The following is a 27,191-nucleotide window of genomic DNA, read 5'->3' on the forward strand; positions in this document are numbered from 1 at the left end:
GGCCTTACCCAAGACTTACCCAGATCTTTCCCTCGTCCCACTCAAAACAGAGTAAAGGAGCCTGGGTGCTAAAGGGCGACACGCCTCAGGTGACATTAGGATTTTCATTTCCTCTTAAAGAGGCTGTGTCTAAACATCACCATGTTGGTCTCCTGGGAAATGAGATATATTGTTCTTCACAGCCCAATCTGCAGTAACCGGGCAACACTCCAATGCGTTTGCTTGGAAGTAGAGCACCAAATGCATCACCCACCGTAAACTAGAAAGCACTTGCAACTACTGGGGGGTTTTTTTGGCAACTTATTTTTGTTATTGGATTGAAAAGTACATAAGTGCTCAAGTAAAACCATATAGCACTTTTACAGTGCAGTATAAGCGAGATTTGTTACGCATTTATTCAGTACTTTCACAGAAGCGTGGTCCGTATCACAGACCAAACGCTGCTCGTTCGTTTGTACAAGTCGCCTATTGACTTCAGCCCAGGGAAACTCCCGGGAGGAAACCAAACAGGGTGTAACCCAGCTCCTTACAGAAAGCAACAGTAAACAAGCCGAGCAGGAAAACAAAGGGAAAATACACCCTGTTTCACGAGGAAAGCTGCTTCTGAAATAGCAGAACAAAAGTAAAATCAGGTAGTGGCTACAAAGCGCGAAGCCTCCCCGCAGCGCGCCCCGCTCGCGCTCCCACGTCTGCAGCGGCATGGAGCAAGTTTCCCTCAGGAGCCACAGGAACACAAGGACTGTGACCGAATTCCTAAAGGCAAGTTGTAAAGAATTTATCCTCTTTCACTGAGTAATAACACCCCCACCCAAAATAAAGGAGCCCTGGCTTGCGCCTCGGTCTCTGGAAGCAAGTTGTAAAGAATTTATCCTCTTTCTCATGGATTGCTACGTCACTGAGTAATAACACCCCCACCCAAAATAAAGGAGCCCTGGCTTGCGCCTCGGTCTCTGGTGCAATCCGTGCCCAGGGCGGCGATGGGCGAGTCCAGAGAGCAGGTTTTGGCCGAGGCAGCTCTGCTGGGGGAGGACAGATCGGTGCTATTAAAAGGCAATTTGAAGTCCAGTCCCAATTGGCAGCCTGCGGGATATTCTAACTGGGAGGACTTGGACACTCGCCTAGAGGCGGCACGTGTTGGGCAAACTGCAGGCAGAGCGGGCTTTCCCGTGCTGCCCTCCCTGTTCATCTCTTCGGAGAACAACTATCTCCCAACTATCAGCCTGGCAACTTTCACGAAGAGGGAAACGTCGCTTGCTGAAAAATATCCCCAAATACTGAGAAACCAGTCTTATGCACAGTGCTGCTTGCATGACATTTCCCAAAAATTGAAGATTAGGATCAACCTGTAGCACCAAAGCCTTTTTGTCCCCGCACTTCATACCACATTTTAATACATTAGGTTGGTCTGTACTTGCCTGCTAAAGCCCTGATGTGTAAAAATCCTTGCACAAGCACTGGAATTCTTTAAAGTGACCTGTCCCAACTTGAACACACAAGTGTGAAGGTTTGCACTCTTACCTGGACACGTGGCTATACATACACACTCCAGGGAAAAATAACTGCCGAAATTGTCATTACAGTTGTGTACCCAACCAAGCTGCCGTCCTACCCGACTCACCCCCGAAAGTTAAGACTCTTCTCTGCAGGTGGACAAATAACTGTAAACATAAGAAAATGGTTCAAGTTATCGTTGCGTTAGGCTTCTCACAGCGTCATTTGTAATTTAGACAGTCCCAAAAACACAGGGAAACTTCTTGGATCAGATAAAATTCTCCAGTAAAATCTTAATTACTGTGAATTTGATGGCGTTTATCAGAGCATTCACGCATGCACCTCTCACTACATATTTCAATAGTTTCCTTGAAAACACATCTATTTAATTATGTACCTGTGAAATATGAAAAACAGGCTGAATTCAGCGTGCCTTCTTATATCCCCTTCATTCTATTGCATTTTTGTGCTAGGAGAACAATGGTATCAATAGTTCAGGAACATTACAGCTATCTAATCAAAGGTGTTAGAAAATAGAGAGACATGAAGACTTCTGTAAAACAGGGTAGAGCACCCACCTCTAGGTCAAACACACAAGTGCTTGTAAACTTACAGGCAAGAGAGAAGCAACCTGTCCCTGACATGGGGCTGAAAGGGTGATAAAAGAGGTATAATAAAGTATCATACCGGCACAGAGAGCCTCCCAGCTGCGGCAATCTCCAATGCCTGCACCTCCAGTTCTGAGGGCACTACAAAGAAGTTGCATCACACTTTGGACGAGGAGGGTGAGGGAAAGGGACAATAAATTCCCTCGCACATTAAACCTCACTCTTTGGAGCTGTGCAAGCTTAGGGGCCAGAAAAGAATCACGGTTTCTCTCTTTACAGGTCATGAACGCACAAGAGCAGTGCTGCTCTACACATGCGTTGTCCTGTAAATGCCACACCTCCTCACTTTGCTCTGAAATGTAAAGCTTCCGAGCAGCTTCAAGAAGAGTTACCATTTTTATCATAAAAAAAGAAACCCACAAAGTCAACAGCTGATCTGCCATGAGAACATCTCCTCAGAAGTATGCCAGTGGCCACATCAGTGTTGACTCCACTACTGACAATAAAGTGCCAATATCCCAGTCAAAAATTACATTAATTTCAACTACTGGAGGGAGATGGACGCTACCAGCTTTTCAGACTAAAAGAACTTCTAAAAGCTGAGAAAAATTAAATTGAGTGAATGGCCGAATGTGACTTATGTTATTTAAAACAAAACCAAGAGCTATGGTCTTACAGAAGATCTCTCCCAACTCCACTGGCCTCTCCAGCATATTTCTGAACTACAGCCTCTACTGAAGAGGGACTGCAAAGCAGGGCACATCATGTAATAACTTTAATTTTTCAAACATGTCTTACCCCCAGCTTACAAGCAGCAACACCTGAAGGTCAGTCTCTTCCCAACTTACCTGCCACAGCTTTGCAGATGCTGTGCCTGGTCGCTGGACAGCCAGTGGTGATTAACATTTACAAGCAACACTCGTTACAATTAAAGGAAGGCTATGACAATGTTTTGGCCAAAAGTCAAAGTTGTTTCTTTCCACTTAATAACATTACACAATTTGAAAGACATTTTGGAGTTTACAAACAATTAAAATCTTCAAGTAAGTGTCATACAGGGTGTCAGGCGAGTACATCACTTCAGGAGCTAATCCGTTTTTTCCGAGAGACAACCGGTCTCCTCACATGGACAAAGTCAGTGCCGGGCTGAGTGCCAGTTCAATATTAGTGTGCTTGGTGCAGTAGCCTGTAGATAGATTTGTCTGCATGCAAGAAATAATCATCAAATTAATGCGATTTTGCTATTAATCTAATAGCAGAATTAGGCCCTTGCAATTGTGAATTATTAAGTTGCCCATGACAGGAGGAATTAAAAAAACCAAAAAAGCTAAACATTCAGTACAGAGCATCAGAAGTACACCTCCTCAAATTTTACTCAAAAGTGTGTCCCTGATTATATTTTTATAGTTGTGTTCCAAATTCTGTGTTTCATGTCACACCTTCTTCTGAAAACCACCACAGTTAGTTGTGTTCGAGGGAGTAGGCTGACCTCAAGGAGAGGGTCTTTTATTAAACCTTCACTAGACAAAACCAAAATACTTCTAAGATCTCTTCAGAAACTTTCCCTGTTAAAAAACAAACAAAACAAATCCCACTATCCACTGATCTGAGTCCAAGACCCCTAAGACAACGATGAAATGTCAAGATTCATAAAGTTACATACCTCCAAAACACTGACAAAACTAAACAATATTAAAAAAACCCAAAGTGCATCTTTAGGAAACAGCATCCCCTCAGGTAGACTAATCTTTTACTGTACCAAGAAAAATAAATCCAAGAGAAGAAAAGATTTAGAGAGAAAAATACATTAGCAAATACAGATAAATTTGTTTTTAATAAAGGAGTTAATTTTCTTTCAATCCTATATAAAACAATAGCAATTAAAAACTTCATTTTTGAAAGTAAAATATTTACATATGAACAAGTAACTGTGCAAAATTTACATGAAAAAAAATGGAAAGACAGGATTTCCTAAAAGACAAAATAAAAGGGGTGTAACAGTTGTGAGGTGTTGATAAAAATACTGATCAGCATTCAGTTTACACGCAAGAGTTAAATTCTACCATGAGAGTTCACACAAAGAAAGCCAAAGTATTTACAGTCATAAAAGTACTATCAATAGACAATTTAATACAATAACCTCTGAAAATATAAAGAACCAATTAGTATATTTGTAATAAAAAAATAGGTACAAAGAAGGGACTTTGCTCTGGACATCTTTAAAGTAGGCCCACAGCTTGCATACAGTCTTTTAGCAAAATAATTATAGTTTACATAGCCATTTTTATGTTATGTGCCAAAAATTATGTACAATTACTGACAAAATACACCAACCATTTTTCAACACTTGATTCACACTGAGAAACAGTCTTTTGATGATTCCTCTCAACTTTGATTTTATTTAATCTAAGCTTTCACTTTAGCTAAAAAACACAGTGCAAGTAAAATATATTTATGCTGAAAAGGTTTCTCTTTTTTTCCTTTTTTTCCTTTTTTAACTTTACAGCTTTACAAACTATAGCAAATAAAATGCATTTTTACAGATGCTGCTAAAACATTCAGAAGTAACCCTCCTTTATGGGATTTCAAGGGCCTCTAATAAGCAATAATGTGATTAAAATTGAGGTTATGTTTAAAATTAACTGTATATCCCTCTAGATTTTGAACATTTTGGGGAAAGATAAATATTTTTTAAAAATCAGTTTGCTTTGCTAACTGACTGTTTAAAAAAAAAGCTAAACGAAATGAGGTCATCTGCTGTAGACATATGCCTATATAATTGATTTAGTTGAAGAAAACTGAACTAAAATGCACAATTAATGTCGAAACTGCTACAGGGCTGACAATGGGTAGCTAGTTATTTGCTAAACGATTCCATCAGTCTTTATATATGGCTTGTTTGGCAAGAAGGCCACTCAATCAAGAGATGAGTTAAAATTTAATTGTCCTTTTATAGTATCCACAGGCCTTGTAAGTATCCTCACTGTTACAGAAATGTATTTCTCTTATACTGAAGAGTTTATTTATAAACAGGAATATAAAACTGTTCCATGTAAAGAGGTGGTTGTTTTTTAAACAATATCCCATTTGCTTCTTACAAAAAGGCGTAATTTGCAAATATATAAAAAATGTCCTCAGGCGTCTCTCCGTCAAAAATACCTTGATCTTTTCCATTTTACTTAAGGAATGCTTTATATAGCAATAGTGAATGGCTTGTCTCTCGCTCATTTTCTAAACAAAATATGAGGTCCCTGAGGTTCACCCGCGTTATCCTTTGTCGCGTAAACTGTCTGGTTGTTCCAACTCCAGAGCTGCCTGGGACTGCTGCACTTGAACCAGATCCCTGGAAATGAGAAGAACAGATAAATCAGACCATGTCAGTGCCCCTAGGTATCCCAAAACTTTTCAGAGAAATCAAGAAAGGTAAGAACTAAGCGACTATGTACAGGAAGCTATCAAAACACTATACTGTATGCTACCAGACCAGAGATTTTTTTTCTATTTCTTGAAGAACAGTTGAACAATCAGAAGTTTTCAGTGACATTTAATATATACCCAAAAAAAATAAACCCAAAGCACTGCTCTCATCTTTAAGAAGGCACTAATGACAGGCAATCCCAACAACCAAAACAAACAGAAGAGACAGTCTCTTCACAACGTCAGCATACAGATCCTAAGGGTAGCCCCGGAGTTCTGGACGAACTGGGGAGCAGTCCTATCCTCCTGGACTGTGAGGTCTTGAATAGTGTCCTAGATTCCCCATGATCTTCATGGTAGGGTGCCATGAGCACCCTTTTGGTGACTACAGCTGTAACCAAGCTCAGGGTTATATTATTAATTAACTATCCTAGACACAGTCAAACATTCCCTAATGATTTCTGAATTCTTCATCATTCAGCAACACTCTTCCCTCTGGTACACACTAGTAGTTTTCCACACAAACTGGCAAGATAAACAAGTAGCATATTATTATATTTGTCACTTCAAAAAAACAGGAGGAAAAAAATAATTCGGTATCTTTAGAGATACCCACATCCTTCAGTTGTTTAGATGTACATTACCTAATAAGTGAGTTATAAAAAGTCTGTTGGAGCTAACTCCAATGCATTTTTACTTGCAGAAAACCCAGTTCTGATAGAATACACACCATTAATGCAACTCTTCTATGACTGCTATGCTTTCCTTTATACAAGCAAGGAAATCCTGGAGTGCTTTAAAGTCATCAGCCATCCGAATTGGCAGGAACACTGTCCAGTAACAAGGTGCATCTTCCAGTAAAGACTGGGGATTCGATCACATCCTGTGCACGTGCACCAGAAACGCTTTTTCGGTAGTAATGGGGGTGCAGTCTGGCTTGAGGCTGGCAGAAGGGCAGGGCCCAGCAAGGACAGATAAAGAGCGGCATGGCTCAGAAAAGCAGCGACCAAAACCAAACGCTGAAGCAGCCTCCCTGCTCCTCCTCGCCTGTGCCAGCAGTAAGGCACAGTCACCAGTAGATGGCACGCAGAGACCAAAAAGCGAACTTTCACCTCAAATTTTAGTCACAAATCCTTTTGGCAGTTGCCAACTGCTGATACCTTGGTCTTTGTATATTTGTGTAAATAATGAAGGTGTTCTGAGTGATTTGGAACAGGTTATATTTCTGTGGCTTATCGAGGGATTTTTTTTTCCTGCAATTTCATTTACTAGGACAATATTTTCTTTTCCTTTTTAATGGAACTTCAACGCTTAGTGACACAAGAAGGGCCAAATACACTCCACTAGTGAATAAAGATTTATCTGCCTGAGAGCTTGTAGAATTTTAAGACTGTTCTAAATAAGAACACCCCAGACTTGAGAAAAGCCAAAATTTGGAGTAGCGCACATAGCCATGTGAATAAGCTGCTGAGGCTCATTCAGTTCCCTCTACACGTTAAAGTAGTGTATTGATGATCAGTGTACATTATTAACAAACCAATGTAAACTTGCGCTGGAAATTACCATCTCTGGGTTAGTGGTATACTGTGTGCAGTGCAGGTGTTCTTGCTTCACCACACTACTAACAGTGAAGTCAGGCTTTTGTTTCTCAAGCAAGTTACCTGTTGAACCAGCAAGCACCAAATGGAAATCCTGTAGTGAGAATGGTTTAAAGGCTGGATTTTCAAAGGGATATTTTAAGGCACTTGCACAACTTAGATGCCTGATTTCCATCAGCTTCAATGGAAATTAGAAGATGCAGGAGAGCACTGGATGGTAACTAAATTTTGTCAAATACATACATGTGACTGCTAACACACTAGAAAGAATGGTTGGGAGGGTGTTTAGTTTTTGGTTTTTAAACATTCTTTAGTAGAATCATAGAATCTTTGGGTTGGAAGGGACAGGTCATCCAGTTCAACCCCCTGCAATGAGCAGGGACATCTTCAACTAAACCAGGTTGCTCAGAACCCCGTCCACCCCAACCTTGAATGTTTCCAGGGATGGGGCATCTACCACCTCTCTGGTCAACCCTGTGCCAGGGTTTCATTGTGAAAAATATCTTCCTTATATCTAGCCTAAATCTACCCTCCTGATTTTATTGTGTAGACTATAATACTTTAAATGCAAAGGTAAGATTTCAGGAGTCTTTAAAGACACAGAACTATACTACTCCTGTAGGCATGAAATAAGTTAAGAAGCTTTTTGGTAACTTTCAATAAAATCACATGGACATAAAAATGTAAAACTGACAGCAGCCTGCTTTGTTGAATTTTGAAACAAAACAGTACATTTACTACTTAGAAGTGATTTTGCATGTAATTAAGATTCAGCATTCCTAGACATCAAAAGCTTACATTTACAAATCTAAGTAATGACAAACCTTATTTTCCACACTTCTTGTAATACGCCCTAACTACAAACTGCATACAAATGGTGGCAAGTGGAGCTCAATTTAAAAATGTCAAGTGACACAGCAGCAAACAGCTGTGAGTATCAGATCAAAAGCAGCTGGTTCTTAATTAAACAGACAAAAAGATGAGATTTCCAAGGAACCTGTAGTTAATTGGTTAACCAGCAAGTGATTAATCTAGGATAACTAAATTAGGCAGATTTAGATGAAATACAAACAAGTGTTCACAGTAGATGTAAAACACATTCCGTAACCTAAGTGACATTAACAGACTATTAACATTGCACAGTTGAGCATGCGTAAGTAAGCAATGCCAACATTAACACTGCATGAGATACTTCAGCATATTCCTCAGAGATGACTTCATTTATATACGCATCTATCTCTGGAAGTGCCACATTCTGCAATTTTTTACCATTTTAAACCACATTTATAAACGTTTAATACAGTAATTTGTTAACGTATATAAAAGTAAGTCTTATTATCAGTAACAGGCATTTTAGTAAATTTGAAAACTCAAAATTACTTTAAAAGATGCTCAAGAGGCTTGATTTTTTATAACTAAAAATAATGTTTACTAGTATTCAGATTGTTTTGTAACATTTTATATCAGGCACACGTAAACTATTGCTTCTAGCAATTCAGTATAAAACAAGGTACATATTTTTGAAACAAGGCATTGTTTCTCCCTACAATACAAATGCTTTAGCAATAAAAATTTAGAATGCTCAGGGAGTAATAAACAGGTTTATTAAACTATTACTACCCTTTCACTTGCTATCAGAAACAAAACTGCAGGGAAAAATCCTCAAATTATGAAAAGAGCTTTTGGCCTATACATGACAAGTTTCAAGAAGGTCTTGTTCTTTTTAAACACTAGAGAAATCCCACATTGAATGTCTTCCATACAGAAAGCAATTTTATACCATTTCATGTTTATTAACTTGTTTAGAAATACAGCCGATAATCTACCAACCTACCTGAATTAAATTAACATTAAACTAATCAGATACTGAGCATACTGATACTTAAGTCTGCAGAGAAATTTTTTAAAGGCCAGATTAAACAGTACAATACACAAAGGCTATGCAAGAACATCATAATCAGATGGAATTGGTCAAGCCGATCACTTAGGCAAGTTCATATAACCTGAAGCTCCTGCTATCAAATTTAGCAGTAATTCAATTCTATCACTGCACCCACCTCAGCAGTGTTACTCTGCCCTATTATTTAGTTAGACTGGCTACAATCATAACAATCTCTTCCCAAAACTATGGAGGTCCTAAAAAGCAGAGAGTTGACAGAACAGAGATGGCATTTCTAACATTTACCCAGTTCCATGAATCAGGGAATGACAACTCAAATTTCATTCCCTATGCCACTTACACAGATGCTAAAAATTGATCCTGGCCTTGAGGCAAGCAAATCTGAACACAAAATACACTTCTGCCACTCAGAAAGCTCCCACAAACTAGGGAAAAAAGCTCTGAACAGAAAAGTTTTTTTTTTACAGAGGCTGACGCAGCAAAACCAAAGATTACACTGTACCTCTGTCCCTGATCCAGATCCCGGTGAATCTACTTTCCTTTTCTTTCTGGGACCAATCGCAGCTAATGCAGTCAAGTTGGCATCCCTCTGTCTCATCTGTGCTAACTCTTGTTGCTGCATCTGCATTTGACAGAACAAGTATAGTTAATTATTTTTCTTTCAATTTCCAAAATAAAAGTTCATGTCAAGGTGAACACTTACCTCCTTAGCCTTCTGTTTCAACCTAAGCTGTTCTGGATCTTCTTGTCGAGATCGAGACTATGTTGATAAAAAAAGAAAAAGTAATTCAGTTACAAAAGCAGTTAAAGATTATAAGTTTTACACAGCGTATGAAAGTTTTTCTTAAACTTCAGCAGAAAGTAGAGAATATCTACCACTCCTGGAGAGGGCAAGAGTAGAAAAAGGTTTTTAGAAATTAAAAGCAGTTTTCTATTTCTTAGCTTTATGTATCTATTTTTGGAAAAGCATCCCCTTTTTCAGCTTTGTTAAAAATAGCTAGGAATAGCTAAGCATTTATGCCTTAAACAAAACCATTACAAGACACAAATTACACAGACCTGTGAACTGAGCTTAGCATATGAAAAAAGGAATCAGACCTGTACTTTTTGGAAAAATTCCTCCCCTTGCTTTGTAACTACGCACTTAAATCGTAACTTTCTGCTACACCTACACATACAAGTCAGACTCTGTTTGAACAAACTGCAGCTAACTGACCAACAGACCATTTCCATCAGCAATTTCCTGTTTCACTTAGGCACCTACAATTACTTGTACGTATCATACTTTTAGCATCATATAGGTTGGAAAAGACCTTTAAGATCATTGAGTCCAACCGTAAACTGCCAAGTCTACCACTAAACCATACCCCTAAGCACCACATCTACAACTCTTAAATACCTCCAGGGATGGTGACTCAATCACTTCCCTGGGCAGCCTGGTCCAGTGCTTGATAACCCTTTCGGGGAAGAAAATTTTCGTAGTATCCAATCTAAGCCTCCCCTGGCACAACTTAAGGCTGTTTCCTCTTGTGCTATCACTTGTTACTTGGGAAAAAGAGACTGACATCCACCTCACTACAAACCCCCTTTTCAGGTAGTTGTAGAGAGCGATAAGGTCTCCCCTCAGCCTCCTCTTCTCCAGACTAAACCACCGCAGTTCCCTCAGCTGCTCCTCACAGGACTTGCTCTCTAGACCCCTCACCAGCTCCATTGTCCTTCTCTGGACATGCTCCAGCACCTCAATGTCTGTCTTGTAGTGAGGGGCCCAAAACTGAACACAGTATTTGAGGTGTGGCATCACCAGAACACAAGTAACAGAACATGTAATTTCAGCAAACTTTATTGTCTAATACTACTTAACGCACATTTGCCAATTCATTTTTCTTTTGCTACACATATAAATTCTCTTAGTTTTTTGGTTTTTTTCAAGTCATCAAACAAACAGAAAACAGGAAGAACTTCAAGCCAGTTCTTTCATCCATAGTCTCACATAAGGCAAGACTAACTATACTCAAACAAATCCTGACTGTTGTTAATCCCATACGTTCTTTAGACTAACAACAAAATTAATTGTTTTAACTCAATGCTCAAGCACCCTTAAAATGTAAAGCCTCTATGTCTTCCCTGCTGCACTTTAGGTGCAGCAAACACAGGGAATTATATGAATACGCAAAATACAGTCATGAAGACTTATGTCTCACCCCAGTCTTTTCTCTTCTGAAGTAAATGGATTTACTCTCTAATCTTACTTCATACGTCACATTTGCCAGACCTTTAAATTGCTTTCCTTAAGTCTATTTGGTGTAGGGCCCAAAAACCGGACAGAGTATTCGAGCTCAGGTCGAACACGAACCAGCTAAAATGAAGGTGTTAGTTCACAACTTCTGTGCAAACATGGCACTAAAAAAATTGCATTTTGACATTATCAACTCATATTGGATCAACACAAACCCAACAGAAACCTTAGGTTGTTTTGTGAATTATTTCTAGAGCGCTCCTGGCTAGTAAGTTAAATTCATCCTCTATTCAGGTTACTGAGTAAAACTACAAAGTATAATGCTTACAACAACTGCTTCCTATTTATTGTATTGCTCCAACTTGTAAAAATCTTTCTGAACTCTACTTCTACTCTCCAAAATACCTGTAACCTCTCTATTCCATTTAAAAGTACCACCAAGCTATAAAATTCATCTTCTCCACAATGCAAAGTGCAAAAACTAAGTTTTAATTTAGAAACATGCAATGAGACTGGCAAAAAAGCTGTCTCACATGCTTTACCATGAAAAGCAGAACACAACTCTAGCTAAAGAACATATTAATCAAGCTCCATCTTTGAAGACTAGTCTTCCCCTTCATTTCAAGCACTTTAGAATGAAAAGAACTGCTGGAGTTTTGACGTCAAAAACGACACTTTGCAAACGTGTGTGAAATCCAAGCACTTGCCTTTGCTGCACGCATTAAGATTTCCCTTTCTTGTTCATCTTTACGCTGCTTTTCTATTTGATCAAGTTGTTCAAAGAACTTGAGCTGTGCCCGAACATCACTTGCTTGTTCGTATCTTTCATCATCCTGAAAATATGGCAAATATGTTTCTCATTACATTTCTTAAAAACAAAGCTGTTAGCTTGTACTGTACTGTAGAAGAACATATACATTTAAAGCTCAAATGTTCACCTTATCCTTTTCAAGCAGCTAGCAAGTGTATATTTATACCAGTCAAACCAGCTAGAATTCTTAAAAGCATTTTGTTCTATTCCATGAATCATCAGATTTTGACTTCCAAACTAATATCATCACAGCTTTAACCTCACAAACATTTCAGAGCTGTGTGGTTTTTTTTAAATGCTGTTTAGGCATTTGCATCTATTAAGAACACACATCTGTCAGATAGCAGTCTCTTGAGCATTCAAAGCAGTGCTTTTATCTGCCTATCTGATTGTACAATCACTCAGACTCTAAACATTTGACATAAATAAAGGGGAGGGCACAGTTTCTCTACATTGGTTTTAAAAACATCTTGTATATGCAAGTGAAGATTTCTAGTCATCCGTGTGTATTAGTATCTTAATGCAAGATGAATCAGTCAAAGAAAATAAACAACTCAGCTTCATAAAATGAAGAACATCTACTCGTGCATTACAGCCAACACAACAGCCTGCTGAATTTGTGCAATTGTGCCATTTTATTTGTGCAATTAAATAGTTACCTTGTAAGAAACATTCTTTTGTTGAGCAGTCTCTGATAACTTTTCCACGAGGTTTTGTAGTCTTTGTTGTGTAGCATGTGATACGTAGCTAACTACATCCGGATGGATTTCTGTTATTCCATGTTTTTTACCTATTATCAGCACAGAAGCCAGATGTAAAAAATGATTTTACAATACAGCTAAACATGGGGCTAATCTCAGTCATGGAAATGTAAATGCTGTTTGCAAAATAAGGCTTTCAGGTATTTCTCAGACAAGCATTAAACAGGAAAAGGCATACTTTTGAAAATTTACAGTAGCTTAACAAAATTTACAATCTATTAATAAATGCCATATAATAAAACATAAAAAATAATTGAAGAATGTTTTTTGCTCCACCATCAATTCTAAACTAAGCATATATGATAAAAGTGTTTCTGGATTTTTTTTTTTTTTTTAAAACAAATTTAATTCTTTTTGTTATGCCTTATCAATTTACACAGTCAGAATTTTAACCAGGTCCAGTAATTTTGATGTTATGTTGCCAGCATTTTAGAAGGCAACTCTATGGGTTTGCTATCCCTTAACACTACTCTACTTTCATAAACTGCAGGATTGCCCACAAGCATCAGAATATGCAAAAGCTAACAACTCCAGCAACTTTAAACTACTCAAATTTCTATGGAAAATGCCTTCAATTAAACCCAAGTCTAGTGGAATTTGTTTATTAAAGTTCAGGGAAAAATCAACATACCTATTTCTAATATCCTTCTTTGTAAAGGTGCTGGGAAAAGGAAGGTTTCATCTTTACAGGACCTTGTTAATGTGCCCACTAGCTCAGAGTTTGTTGCCAATATCCGAGCACTTTCTTCTGATAGGTTGACTCCAGCCATTGATGCAACATCATTAATGTCATCATCATCCCTTAAGAAAGAAAAACTCATTATAACATTTCGCGCTTATCTGCGCATCCTGCTACAGTATCACAGACACATAAAATGAATTCCACAGTAAACCTGAATACTTTATTTCCTTTTTTGCATTTTATTTGCTTTTATTATATGATAAAACTAACATAATTTTATTCCAAAGAGCACTAAAAGTATTTTCCTACTTCCTAGCTGTTTTCTCAAGATCGTTTCTTATGTAACGTTTCAACACCTTGAGAAACAAGAGACTAGACACATCGCTACCACAAAACCATAATAATATGCACTCATCACTGTAAGACAGGCTGTACATCCGAATAACCCGAGCAGAGTTGGGAGGAGTGAAGGAATAAATTCTATCTGCTTGTCCAGGCAGGAATTGTTTGTGAGGTCTGATATTTACCCTTTGTGCCATCTAAATGCTAAAACCAGACTGGCACAAGTATGTCCACAGCTGTTTGTTAAAGTCTTTATTAAATTCAGTAGCAAGCCTGCCCACAGAAAAATCTACTTCTAGTTCTTGTGAGTTTACCCAGCCTGCTGCAGCACCACTGCAGTACACAGAAAGGTTCCCACCGAGCTCAGCAGGCTGCCCAGGCAGCACAAGCACAAATAAGCATACGATTCCTTACCTAAAAGAGCCTCCCCCAGGTTCTTTCAGTTTATTCTTCTGAGCAGCAGCTACTTGTGTTGAAACGGTGGCAATTGCTTTGTTTCCAGGTAATACTGCTGGTTTTACCACAGGTACTGCAAAGAGACAGACAAGATTTGTAGTCCATCAAATTTTTATCAGAGTTCAGATTTACAAGCCAGTCACGGGTAGTAATGGCAACAGGTCTGGTGCAAAGACTTTACCTCAATAGTTTCTGTCAGCATTTCAGCCATCTACAACAGGACCCTCCCACACAATTCCAGTATCCAAACAATTTCTCTGACTGTAAGTGCTGCCCTGACATATGTGTATCCCCAGGCACTATGGCACTACGCACTGAAGACTTCAGCAGTAGTACAACAGCCATCATACAGCTACTGGTCACTTTAGAACTGGCATTCATAAACCAGACTTCAGTTAATGCTACCAAACATAGCATGTACCAAGTATCTTGACCTCTTACCTGTCTGAAGTTGATTCAGTTGAATTTGAGGAGTAGTGAGCATAATACGACTATGTGGTTGCCGCAATGCTACCATCGGTGTCTGTGTCAACGTTACCTGTGGAGGCCTTATCAATGTCCCTGCTTTTTGAGACTGTTGGATAACCTGCAAATAATAAGAAAAAAAGAACCGTAAACAACCTGAGAAATAACTAAGGCTACGAATCACCTGGAAAGAACAAACCCCAATCACAAACAAAACCTTACAATCAAGTTGTAAGTTGTGATCTTAACACATCTGTTCACTAATCTAGAATCAGCACATTTTAAGGTATTTTAAAGTTTCTTTAGCTAAATTATACCTTACAGGAAAACTAATATTCCATGTTCCACGTGATAGAAATAGGTTACTGATTTATTTTTTGTATTAAAAACCCCCAAACATTTATAATCACAAAGGTCCAGTTAAAACTTTCTACATGTGGTTTCTACATGAGAGACAGAGAGGCAAACTGGTTCTGCACGAACAAACTCTAGAACTAAAATTAACAGAGACATGATAAAGATAATCCAAATGGCTCTACGTATGCTGTTTTCATCCAGAACCAGCACAAAGTACTGTTGTGTAGCTTTGTACTATTGGATTGTTAGGTTAGACCAAGTCTTGGGCAACTGTAGCCATACTGCTTCTGAACATGACCTCATAAAAGCAGGGTTACATCACAAGGATACAATCAGAGCCATTTATGCAAACTTGTCTTCTGGCCTCAACTAGTTTTCAGAAACTTACTTTCAAACTACTGTAAAGAAATCTACCAACGCTGTCTATTTTGCAAGCTCCATTTCTGTAACTCTACAAGTCTTTCTTTTGCTACTTTTGCTACTATTTTATGTATCTAAGTTAAAGGCCATATTATTTTCTTGTAAATCCAGCACTAATTAGTCAATGTTCAGTTTTTATTCCTTCCCTAGGTTCCTAACCTCTTTCTAGAATACTTAGGTTATAAAGGCAGTAAGACCAACATAATCACTAGCTTTCCTCTCAAGGTAATTGAAAAATATTTGTGGATTGACAAAAGAGATCCTGCCTTTTCATTTTATATGAAAATTTCCAGACAGAGCAGCTCAGATGAACGCTGAATGTTCTACAGGGAACGTTGAAATATTAAGTAGCAAAAACCCCTAGTAATTTAATAACGTGTATTAACACACACACTAGAAAAAGCTTACACTCAGACACTGCTTTGCTATAAGAAGGGGAAAAAAGGGTGCTGCACATTATACTGTTCTTATTTAGTTTATGTGCAGGCCTGAGAAAGTTACTCTTTCTCCTCCTTTGGGGTAATCCGTTGTTAGACTTACGAAATGGGGAATGAAAGATCCTCCAGAACACTGTACTCTCATGGATATGCAATGATCAAGACAATCTGCCAATATCTCATGCTAAAATACGAAATAAGACAGTACTTAAATCAAGAATGGATTTTAAATTATACTTTTTTTTTCCCCTTAGTAGCTAGTTTCTCTAAAGAGGTCAAAGACCTCTGATTGAGCTAAACCACCAATTTAAGAAGAGTCACTGTATTTTCAGAAAAACACTGTGCAATAACGATGATGCACTTCAGCTCACGTACCAGTGGTGTAGACTGCCCTTGTTTACTAACACCAACTTGTGTAGGCTGAGTTAGGCTGATTACAGGTTGTTGGAGAGTACTCGTTACAGTTGCAGTAGCCTTCCCTGCTGTGCGCTGAACCGAGGAGCTTAGAAGCACCGCTGCAGATGGAATCGTTGCTATCGTTGCTTGCGTTGTTGGCTGTTGCTGTTGACTTTGTTGAATGAAAGCTGCAGAGTCTGGTGTTAACTGTCTCAAGGCAGGTAAACTCCTCTGAAAAGAGGAAAGGAAAGAATTTGCTTGAGTTTTTTTAATCCTAGATCACACAAGAACATGTTAATTGTAAAAAGCAATGCATTTCATTTCAGTCCATTATTAATCAGTCCGCGTGCACCTGAGAAAACATGATAGCAGCGCACACAAAAATACCATGCTACTTTGTATTTAAAGCTAGACAGAGTGACAGTACCTTTAGTTGTGGAAGCTCGGATAGCATAGCCATGCAGGTTATGCAAGCCTATCTGGAACCCTTGGTACGTATTTAACAACCCAAGCCCATACTGCCCTCCTCAGTTTTGTTCCTACATATATACCAAGCTATAACATGTGATGGCTTAAAAAACATACTGGAACACCAGTAAACATTTCAGAATCACTCCGAGACCACAGTGCCTTGCCAGATTCTTACATTAGTTGTTTACTTATGGTAACAATTTTTGTCCTCACGAACAGCTCAAGGTCGAACAAGCCTTTAAGAACCCAGAAATGTCAAAACACACACCTACAACTATCTCTCTTAATGATACATTAGTCAAGCAGAGTTATACTCTTACCATACAGTGATGCTGTACTTTCTCTGATATTCAGATGATAAATGTTTTGGAATAAACATTATTTTGAGCTGTGTTCAATTACTATAAAATTTATTACAAATGGGATTTATTATTGAGAGGTGACAAATTTCCTGTTTATCCACACAAACAGGTATACAGCACAGGCAAAAGAGTATGAGTTTGTCCATAAGGTAGTTTTCAGTATCATTTGATGCCTTGGGTTTTTTCCAATACTAAAAAGAGGATAATAAATCAGTTCATAGGTTTGGTGTTATAGAAAGAAACTGCTTATAAGTCATAAAAAGAAAACTTTTCAGACTTCTCAAAAGAGCTATGATGTGACACTACGGTAGAAATTTCATTATTGACTGTGCCAATGAATCATACTAACAAACTTTTGGAACCACAAGGCAGAAATATTTAAGGGAGCAAAAGTCTAACCAGGCACCATTTAAAACTTCCATTTACACCGTTTTGGAATTCCATCTATATTGGTAAAAAGTGTGTTTGTGTTCATTGCTGCTGACACATAAGCACAGAAATATATAAGGACTAGTGAACACAAGTTACCTTTAAGAAAGGCACAAGGTAAGGTTGAGGTGAAGAATTAAGTTCTCTGTACAGCCTACTGGTAAAGTCTTCTGCTTCAATTTTTCCATCCTTCAAAAGAGAAAATCCAAATCAACAAACTTGCAAAAATTGACTTTCACAGATACTCAACACCAAAAACATTTAAGACTTAATAATTTATTGAAAATAACTGGTTTTATCATCCCTCGCTATTTTTAGTTATCAATAGCTTTATGGTAGTAACTAATTTTACCACAAATTTCAACTAGTAAGATCTATAGGCCCATCTTTCCTTTTTTTCTTCCTGTCTTTCAGTCAATTTTAAGAAACATCTGCAGTTGTTCTCACCATTACAGCAATGTCCTACCTATAGGCCAAAGAGCCACATGGAACCTACAGGAATACTTCATGTGACCTGCAATCAGCCACCTATCAATCGCTCAGAACAGCCAGGCAGCCCCATCCCTGGTGTTCTCTTTTCCAAAGGCACTATAGTTCCTCCATTTCAAGTAACTAAAGTTGTGCCCATCGTATGCTCAAAAGGCAGGTGTCTCTCACAAAACTAAACGTATATCCCTCACAGCAAGATACACTTCAAATTTTGGTCTTGTGACAACCTCTGATTATCACATTGTAACATCTGGAATGCACAGCTCTACCTTAACTTAAAGGTTCCTAACAACTAGGCTAAGCAATACTAGTGCTCATTCTATAAATACTAAGTATGTCAAGCTTTTACATTAGCTTCAGATAATATTACTTACTTTTTTTGGTAAAAAATTGTGATTTCCTATGCTCAGCTACTGCACTAGCTGTAGTGTCTTACCTCAAGTATAAAATTAATCTTTTTATTCACCATTTTACCAATTTAAAAAAAAGTAGAATTTAAAGTCACCATTTACATTACTCACACTTCAATTTAACTCACGTTCTTATGAATATGAGCAGTAATATCTCTTTTACAAGCTTGAAGGAAAATTTATGCATATATATTAATTCAGAAGAGGCAAAGTTTCAATCTGCTTTATCTCAGATTTTATAATCCCCCTCCTCTCTCAAAAACAAAAAAAAACCCCTCAGTTTTGAGTCTAAGATTTGCCCAAACACTGTTTCTTACAACTTTTAATGAATTTTTCTTACCAGCAGGTTCTGTACCAGTTCTTTCACATTAGCCGCAGTCTCTGAAGACTGTTTTCCAGATGATGCCAGTTTTATTAATGTGGACAGAAAGTTTTTGCATTTCTTCACATTTTCCATAGTCTCCTGTTATGGGAGGAGGAGTGGTAGATAAACTCTTTTTAATACATGATCTGACCACACACTCTTGAGAAATAAAGTCCTTCTTGAGTTCATCACTGCAGAATATTTATAGATTTATGTGCTTCACCACTTCAGACATAATCAGACTGAAATTATTGTTTTTCTTCATACATGCATATGTACTGTACATTTTTTTTATCAAAATATAATAAATTATGATTCTTAATGAAGTTAGGAAACACCAAGTATTGTAAGAATGGCACATTGTGTATGGGAAAATACGTGTTTTAGCAGGACAACAAGTAGCAAAGCTCCTCTTTCCCAGTGCATAGCGTAGTGCACAGATTCTTCCTGTTGTGCAGTCCTGAAAACAGGCATCTTGAATGAGTAGGTGCCAACTTATCATCCCTTCCCATACTGATTCTACTCTGCAATGCTGAACAATCCACTTTTCTGTAAGATACAACTAACAGTTTTTTTAAAAAAGGAGCTCTTTACAAACTGTTACAGAAATCAAAATTGATACTTTGACAGCTGTCAAAATTCAAGCGACCTGTGTTCACGCTTTGTAAATGGTTCTACTAAAAGTTTACCTTTTCAAGACCACTAGTTCACAGAACTCCTGCATCTTTACTACTCTCCACTCTGATCTGTGTTTATGTGTATGTATGTATGCATGCATATATACACGTATGTATGCATATACATAGATGCACACATGTATATGTGAATGAACAAAGACTGTAAATGCACTCAGTATCTTACTGTGGCAGCAGTGGAGGTTGCCGTCGTTCCTTGCACTGTTCTCTGAGGAGTTCCAGTTTGTACAGCTGTTGCTGTCCCCAACGTAGTTGTTTGTGCAGTACCACCCAGAACAATCTGAGGCTGCAGAGAGTACAAACATAAGATTATTTTACTTATAAAGTACCAAAACCTGTTTTCCTGAACCATCCAACAGAAACTGAGCCACAGGACAGTAGAACACCTTTCACAGCTACTATAAAAAGAAGTTACTCATCTGTCATCTGTTGCAGTGGAAAGAGCGAGCCACCAGATGGCACAAAACACTACACAATCAAAACTGGAATTCTGAAAGTTGATTAAGAATTGCATGATTTTTGGTGACTGAATAAAATGGCAATAAGCCATACACATACCCTCATACACCGTGGTTTCAAAATACAATTAAAACGAATATTAAATTTCTGTGAATGCAATAGCTTTTTCTGCTTGTTCCTTAAATGCCTATTTCAAAGGAATAAATTTCTAAAAAGGCAAAACAGACACAAAAAAATCAGGTCTTACCTAGGTCTTTTTGATAAACAATAGGACAAAACATTTTTATAGTTTTGTAGACAAGTTGGTAATTCAAAGTAGGCATACTACCTTTAAAAAAATCAGCATTGTAAACAAGAACTTTTCATGTACATAGTTCATTCATGGACTTCCAACACAGTCTAATTACTACTGACAACCCAATCAGAGACATAGTAATTCTTACAACCTAAAGCTAGTGCTCAGAATTTAAACAAATCATTTGTAACCTTGCTCTTTATATAAAGATGCATAGGAAAAGAGGCTCCAGTGCTGCCAAAGCTAACTTTCATTGGTATTTTGTGAGACAGAAAAGGAGACAAGGATTTAATTTGTCTCATTTTTTGAAATCAGGATAAATTAAGTCTGTGGTATGCTCATTACAGCAAAAAATATGCAGATGGAATGATTTTTTTTGTCCAGTAACAGCAGTACAAATTAAGAAGACTCAGTTAGGTAAATTAACTCTTAGATCTGGAAAGACCACTGACATAGGCAAAGGCTCTCTGAGGGGAAAAAGGTTAACTGGATGCATAGCAAAACCTGCATGTTTTAAATTAAAACTCTCTAATCCTGTCTACTCAAAGGATGAAGAAAGCACAATGAAACAGATTAGGCGACAGCAATCATATTGTATCACTGTTGCCTGGAAGTCATGTGGAGAATTTCACAGTTTTTCACTGTGTTTTAAACTCACACCACCGCCCCTCAAAAAAAAAATCTACAAAAAAGCCTATCATTAATACAGGCCAGGCTTTTAGAAGAGATCCCACATACTAAAACACCACTATTTATCCTTGAGTTATCAGAATCTCCCCAAGTACATAGACCAAAGCAGAGACTCATGTAAGAGGGAAGTGGCTTGTGGAAGAGGTGGCTACCAGTACAGTCTGTTTTGCAACTGTAAATTTTGATGCAGAATTCAGAGGACTACAGATCCATCCCAGGAATAACATCACAGCTCCAAATCCAAAGGGAATTGGTGTCACTTTCTTGAGGCAGAAATCATAAAGGTATTTTAGTCAATTTTGTGATTATACAAACTAATAACAGGACAGCTTTAAATATACACACATACAGGTATAATATGAAGTCTTAATAAAATACATATAAAAATTATACATATACATCCAAAATATAAACTAAATTGAGATTTGCAAATGTTTTAGCAAGGATAATCCAGAAGATATTTCTGCCATGTGCTTAGCAATTATACTGCCTGTATTTCTTGCAGTCTCAAGTGGGTTTTCAGCTAATCTTAACAACTGATGTATCTCATGTATACATTACTTTTCTACAAACTCACTTGCACAACAGGAGGACGCTGTAGCGTTGTTGTGGGTTGCACTGTTGTTTGAGCCTGAGACACTTGCTTGATAATAGTCGTTGGTGTCACCTGTCGTGCAATAATAGGCGTTCCTGGAGCCTGGGGAAGAGTCGAAAACCCAAACACATTAGTTCCTACATTTAAATATAATCTACCTTATCTAGTATTTTCGTCTCTGGATAGTTGCCATTATTACAGCTACAAAAGAACACATCTGGACCACTATAAAACCATGAGAAGGATTTTTAGTCTTGAACTTAATGCCACTGTGATGATCTCAGTGTACATATAACCCATATCCACCTTTTTCTTTTAGGCTTACAAAGAATAATGATTCTTTGGAGAAAAGAGTTGTACACATTAACCACATATGGTCTTGAATGGTGGTCTTTATCTCAAACAGTTTTAAACTTAATGCGATTCAGCTAGGTATAAGTATTTTTCATGAGTAATAGCCAAATTGTAACAGAATCAGGAACAAAACACAATGCCTATGCCATGTGGAAAAGCCCATACAGCACCAGTTCGATCAATGGTTTCTTCAAATCACTACCATCATACCTTATGTTCTGGTGTATTCTTCACAGGAAAAGTATCTTACGGTTTGTAACACTACAAATTACTGAACTAACCTGCACTGTCGATATCTGCACTGGAGGAGCACTGGTAGGTGTAGCAGGACGAGGAGTCATAGTATTTTGAGGCTGAGACTGGGCATGTGCCTGTGCTTGCATCTGCGCCAAGGCTTGTTGAGGGATCATCAGCAACTGCCCATTCTCACTACGCACAAGGACCATGCCTGTTGAAATTGGTCAAGAAACATACATCCTTTTCAAACATGAAAGAACATATTTTTCAGGGATTTTTTATGCAAGTTGGATACATATAGAATTAATGTACTGCTGAAGGGCTATACAGCTAACAGAAATGGTTTAGAATAAAAGCAAAATAGCCAGCTGCATTATCACATTTCATATAGAATAGCTTAATTACAGAAATAATCCTTCTCTATCAAAATGCTCAGTATAGTGTGCATCAGAACACACAATGAGTCGTATTTGCCCCAACCAAAAAATTCCACGTGACTAGAGGTTAAAACTAGCAATCATGTAAAAATCCTACCTGTTCTTTACTAAGAAATTTGTTTTATGAAACACTACAAATAAAAGAAAAACTTGCCATTAGGCAAGACCCCTGTTAGTTTTTCTTTAAGAGAGGGGGGGAAAAAAAAAAAATATATAGATATAATCAAACATAGGCTTCACCGTCAACAGGAACACAATTGTCTAAGTTCTGAATTAATTTCCCATAACAAATTTAGTAATGAAAGTGGCTATAAAATCATAATCTTTCTCATGTGCATCTGCAACAGACTGTATTATGCCATGTTACACCCCAAAAGAAAAATAAAATGGAGAGGGAAATGAGGCAGTCATTCCCTGTTCAGTCACTCAGATCAATACACTTAACACCACTGGGTAGCTATAGGGAACCAGATTTTAACACACAGATTTTCAGATGATAGTCTCTCTCTCTTGAAGGTGCAAACAGGATCTGGACAACATGAACTGTTTTTCAAGAGCCCGTTCATTCAGCACACCTCAGTCAGTCCATGAGAGCCTCAGAACCTCGTCAGCTCTGAAAATGCCAACTAAGGAAACAAAGTGGGCATTCAAAATTAGTTAGCCTTTCTGAGCAACGAACTACAGGAGGAAACTTCACCATAAAAATCAAGAGGCACTACTGAAATCAGAAAGTTTTTCTTAAGTGTTGTTCAGTGAATAAAAAGTCTATACACGCTCCCCAGCAATATCTGGAGATCTGGTCTATGCCATCTCAGAGTACGGCTACTTCAAAAGAGTCAAGCTTTTACTTGCTTTTCTATTCAGATGAAGTGCTAAAATGTTTACAGACAATGCCTTAAAAAACAGTTTTCTTGGACTGTTTGAAAAAATAGCGTTAAACTGCAAAAATCCATATACTGATTTCTATAAAAATGTGCTCAATAGAAAAAAAATTATATTAGTTGATTTGTCCTTTTTTTTTCCTTGCATTCTCTCCATTAAGTATCTTTTAATGAAGATGTTATGCTAGTTTACATTAAAAAGCTGACTTTCCATTGCGACTTATTTAGAACTGTTAAGGTGAGACTGCAATGTGCTATGGACAAAAGCTGTACCTAGAAACAAGTATTTTCAAACTGTTTTTCTGTAGGGAAGAAGAGGGGAAAGCTTATTTACAATCTTGCAGACTGCAAGACTCTTAGTTTAGCTGTCAAGTCCAGAACACCATTTTCCAAGTCATTCCAAGAAGTAAGGTCATTTCTCCTGTAACTTATGTAAGGAGAAGCATTTTCATTAAAACAGCAAAGGCATACACCACCACCACAGCTTACAAGAAATTTTAAAACCTCAGTAGTGAATACAGAGCTTGATCCTGTCAGCTGCTCACTAGAACCATCACTACTTTCTCACCATCAGCCTCACGCTATCAGGAAGGGGCTACTGACAAAAACGAGAGAAATTCAGTATGTTAAAGACTAGAGAGTGACCTGCTCAACTCATTCCTGCACAAACAGAACTTGGCATTCTCTTCCAATGTGCAAACATAAGATCTTGGGAAATGAACTCATGTTGCCCATTTTTGTCATCACTCATAATAATCAGCTAAAGAGGCTAAACATTGAATCAGTGGAAACCTTAAATATTATAACTGAAAACATCAGTACAGTTGAAGTTTGATGAGAGGAGCTGGTTTCAAGTCAACATCAAATATTAAGGTTTGTGAATACCATTTAGTTTCTAGCAATTGAAAAGGCCCAATGCAACTATATAGGCCTGTGCTTTCAAAAGCTTTTAAATGTCACAGAATATCGACATCCCATAAACAACTTTTTTCTTAAAATTCACTATTTCGTGGGTTCCCTCAGATATTCTAGGGTTAATGTACCATCCCAATCTTTAAAGAGTTATATATTTTTTCCTTCCAGAAGCAACATAAGAGATACTAACTCTAGGTTTGGGGAGGAAGGGTTGTTTATTTTTTAAGCTTCTCTCTCAATGCAAAACTGACTAAAGTTATTTGAAAGTGCCAACCCAAAGCAGCTCACCTGTAAGAACTTTTATAGCATGAGGCATGGGTATGCAGCTCTATGCGACCTGTTCCAGCCTCCAGCTCAATACACAGAGCAGGCTCAAGAATATATCTGAACTACACAATCATGTCCTGCAACAGCACAATCACCCCTTGGGACACCAGTACTGTCAACTCATTGTTTTGCTCCCCAAAACATGAATGAAAAAAGAAGGGAGAGAACCACAAAATGAAGGCTGACTACCCCTGAAGAGCAAGCACAATGTCTGAACAATGAAATATTCTCCCCAAGCTACATGCAAAATTAGAACATGCCTACACATTAACATAGCACAACTGCTGAAACAGACAGTTGAAAAGCGTATTAATGTGAGCTTTAGAAAAACATATCAAGAAAGTTCAATTTTTGGCAGCAGACAGACAAAACAATCATTTGTAATTCAAACCCTGACTCTAAGCGCTATCCTGCTAGATTTCTAACTATGGGAAGTCTGAACCTTTCCCTCAAGTATTGAAGTCATAATAAAAAAGTAATGCATACAGAGCTACATTCATCTCTGTCCCTATTTAAATAGTTCTTTTATACCGCACTCATATTTGATACGCAGTTATTTTCAATTTATACAGTTTCTAACATGTCTTTAAGTTAGGGTCCTCCACTGATAAATTGCTGTGTACACTTAATGGACTATATACAAACATAAAGACAATTACAAACATCAGACTAGTCTTGCATAAACTTTAATCAGAGTATGATGATATAAGACATTTTACCTGCTTGAAATTATATTTTGTAGTATATGGGTGATTTCAGAAAAGGTGTAGAAATTCAGATTGCGATGAACTTTGTTACTGAAATTTTTGTGCAGAAATTCACCAGTAATACAGTGTGCAGGCAACTAATTTTTGACTGAACACTTAACACCTCTCCAGTCTTGTTGAGAACTCTTTTAAAAGGGAAATGGAGTTGCGCTCTCAGCTTCTCTCTCCTCAGCTCAACTACAGACTCCTTTCCAACCCAATTAGCTAAAAAAGAAATTCACTAACCCAAAACTACACCCAAGCTGGCATTAAGTGGATTTTCAGTAAAGTTGAGAAAGCTCATTGGAGCTAACTTGATTAAGAATTAAAAAGAAAGTCCCATTTATTTCCTGCTTCTAAACAAAGTCAATGTAGTACTGTAACAACCCCCTCTCTCCACACATACATTAACCATCTCTCAGCTGATTCATTTGTTGCAACGGAAAAAGGAGGAGCCAACAGCCACATGTATAGAAAAGAAATCTCTTTCTCTTATGTTCCAAAACTTATATTTTAAATATTTAAACACAGATAAGTATCATAACCTCAAACTCCAATGCATAAGGGTGCAAATGCTGTATGAACCAGAAATGACTACCAGATACTAGAAGACAGCTAGAATTGTACCAAGGTATCTCACTTGTCTAATTAAATTCAGCAACATATTTAAAGTAAGGATGAAAAATATCTTTTTGTTTCAAGTTTACCATCCAAGTTTTTGTCCACAAATAGATGAATTGCTATTTGAGACCAAACAGCAAATAAAGATCATTGGAGATGTTCAATTAGAAAAGGGTGACAATAAAACTTGGCCATTTTAAATATCTCTCTGCCTTCTTTTTCCTAGAAAGTCTGATCACGTGTACTCTAAAATCATATTCACTATTAAAAATGCAAACATTCAAGCATTCTTTCCAAGTCTCTTATTAAAAAAACTAATTAAAATTAATTACAATTTTTGTTAGAAGTTAAAGGCTTACAAGAATCCTGAAAGAAGATCATATTTTAGTATGAGTTAAACAATTCATCACAGCTCCAAATGAAGAATTAACAAAACTGAGAGTTGGATTGCTCCTTATGCCGAAAAGACTTGTGCTCCTGACTAGTACAATGGTCATCTCGTGTGTTCGTGTTGCTGATACCTTCCTGGATCTCTCCTGTTTTCAAGAGTGTTTGGATGGAAAAGTTCATTATTATATGATGTAACAGTGTGATTCTACATTGTGTTGTCTTTACCTCTTGCTACTTGTATTTCCATTTGCTGATGGCATTTCCATTTACAAAGTGGTGTGCTTTGGGGTTTTGTTTGTTTTGTGTTTGGGTTTTGTTTTTTTTTTTAATTAATAAAACTTATAAAATCATGCACTGGAATAAAAGTGAAGAGCTCTGGCCATATGGCATGTCAGGAAAAAGCCTGATTTGTGTTTTTCTAATGCCTTCCTCTTCCTTCTTTCTTTGAAACACAGCTTGGCTTAGCAAAGACTAAAGAAAAAAAAGTTATCAGAATAGTAAAGGAAGAAGAATAAAAAAATACTTTGTAGCCTTTGCAGACCACTGATCTGTGTAACTCCTGAGACATACAGCTTTCTTGCTAAAGAACCTCTACATCCAAAAAACCCAAACCAAAAGAGTCTTTTGTTTTGTTACCAGTTTTTGCT

At 37.6% G+C, this 27,191-nt stretch overlaps 1 protein-coding gene across 1 annotated transcript in view; it reads right to left on the reverse strand.

Annotated features, from left to right (window-relative positions):
• Positions 1–4,016: 4,016 nt before the first annotated feature.
• TAF4 (TAF4 RNA polymerase II, TATA box binding protein (TBP)-associated factor, 135kDa) overlaps positions 4,017–27,191 on the reverse strand; it is a 39,672-nt gene continuing 16,497 nt past the window's right edge. The window contains exons 3-16 of the mRNA XM_010293937.1: positions 22,272–22,438; positions 21,619–21,738; positions 19,764–19,883; positions 18,879–19,001; positions 17,739–17,828; positions 16,357–16,608; positions 14,744–14,888; positions 14,261–14,375; positions 13,454–13,623; positions 12,721–12,851; positions 11,958–12,083; positions 9,718–9,774; positions 9,517–9,636; positions 4,017–5,442 (exon numbers count right to left, since the gene is read on the reverse strand). Coding sequence (XP_010292239.1) covers positions 5,275–5,442; positions 9,517–9,636; positions 9,718–9,774; positions 11,958–12,083; positions 12,721–12,851; positions 13,454–13,623; positions 14,261–14,375; positions 14,744–14,888; positions 16,357–16,608; positions 17,739–17,828; positions 18,879–19,001; positions 19,764–19,883; positions 21,619–21,738; positions 22,272–22,438 — 1,904 coding nt within the window. The 3' untranslated portion in view covers positions 4,017–5,274. The remainder of the gene's footprint in view (positions 5,443–9,516; positions 9,637–9,717; positions 9,775–11,957; positions 12,084–12,720; positions 12,852–13,453; positions 13,624–14,260; positions 14,376–14,743; positions 14,889–16,356; positions 16,609–17,738; positions 17,829–18,878; positions 19,002–19,763; positions 19,884–21,618; positions 21,739–22,271; positions 22,439–27,191) is intronic.

The sequence above is a fragment of the Phaethon lepturus genome, unplaced genomic scaffold, assembly GCF_000687285.1.
Source record: "Phaethon lepturus isolate BGI_N335 unplaced genomic scaffold, ASM68728v1 scaffold11189, whole genome shotgun sequence".
Classification (NCBI taxonomy): Eukaryota; Metazoa; Chordata; class Aves; order Phaethontiformes; family Phaethontidae; genus Phaethon; species Phaethon lepturus.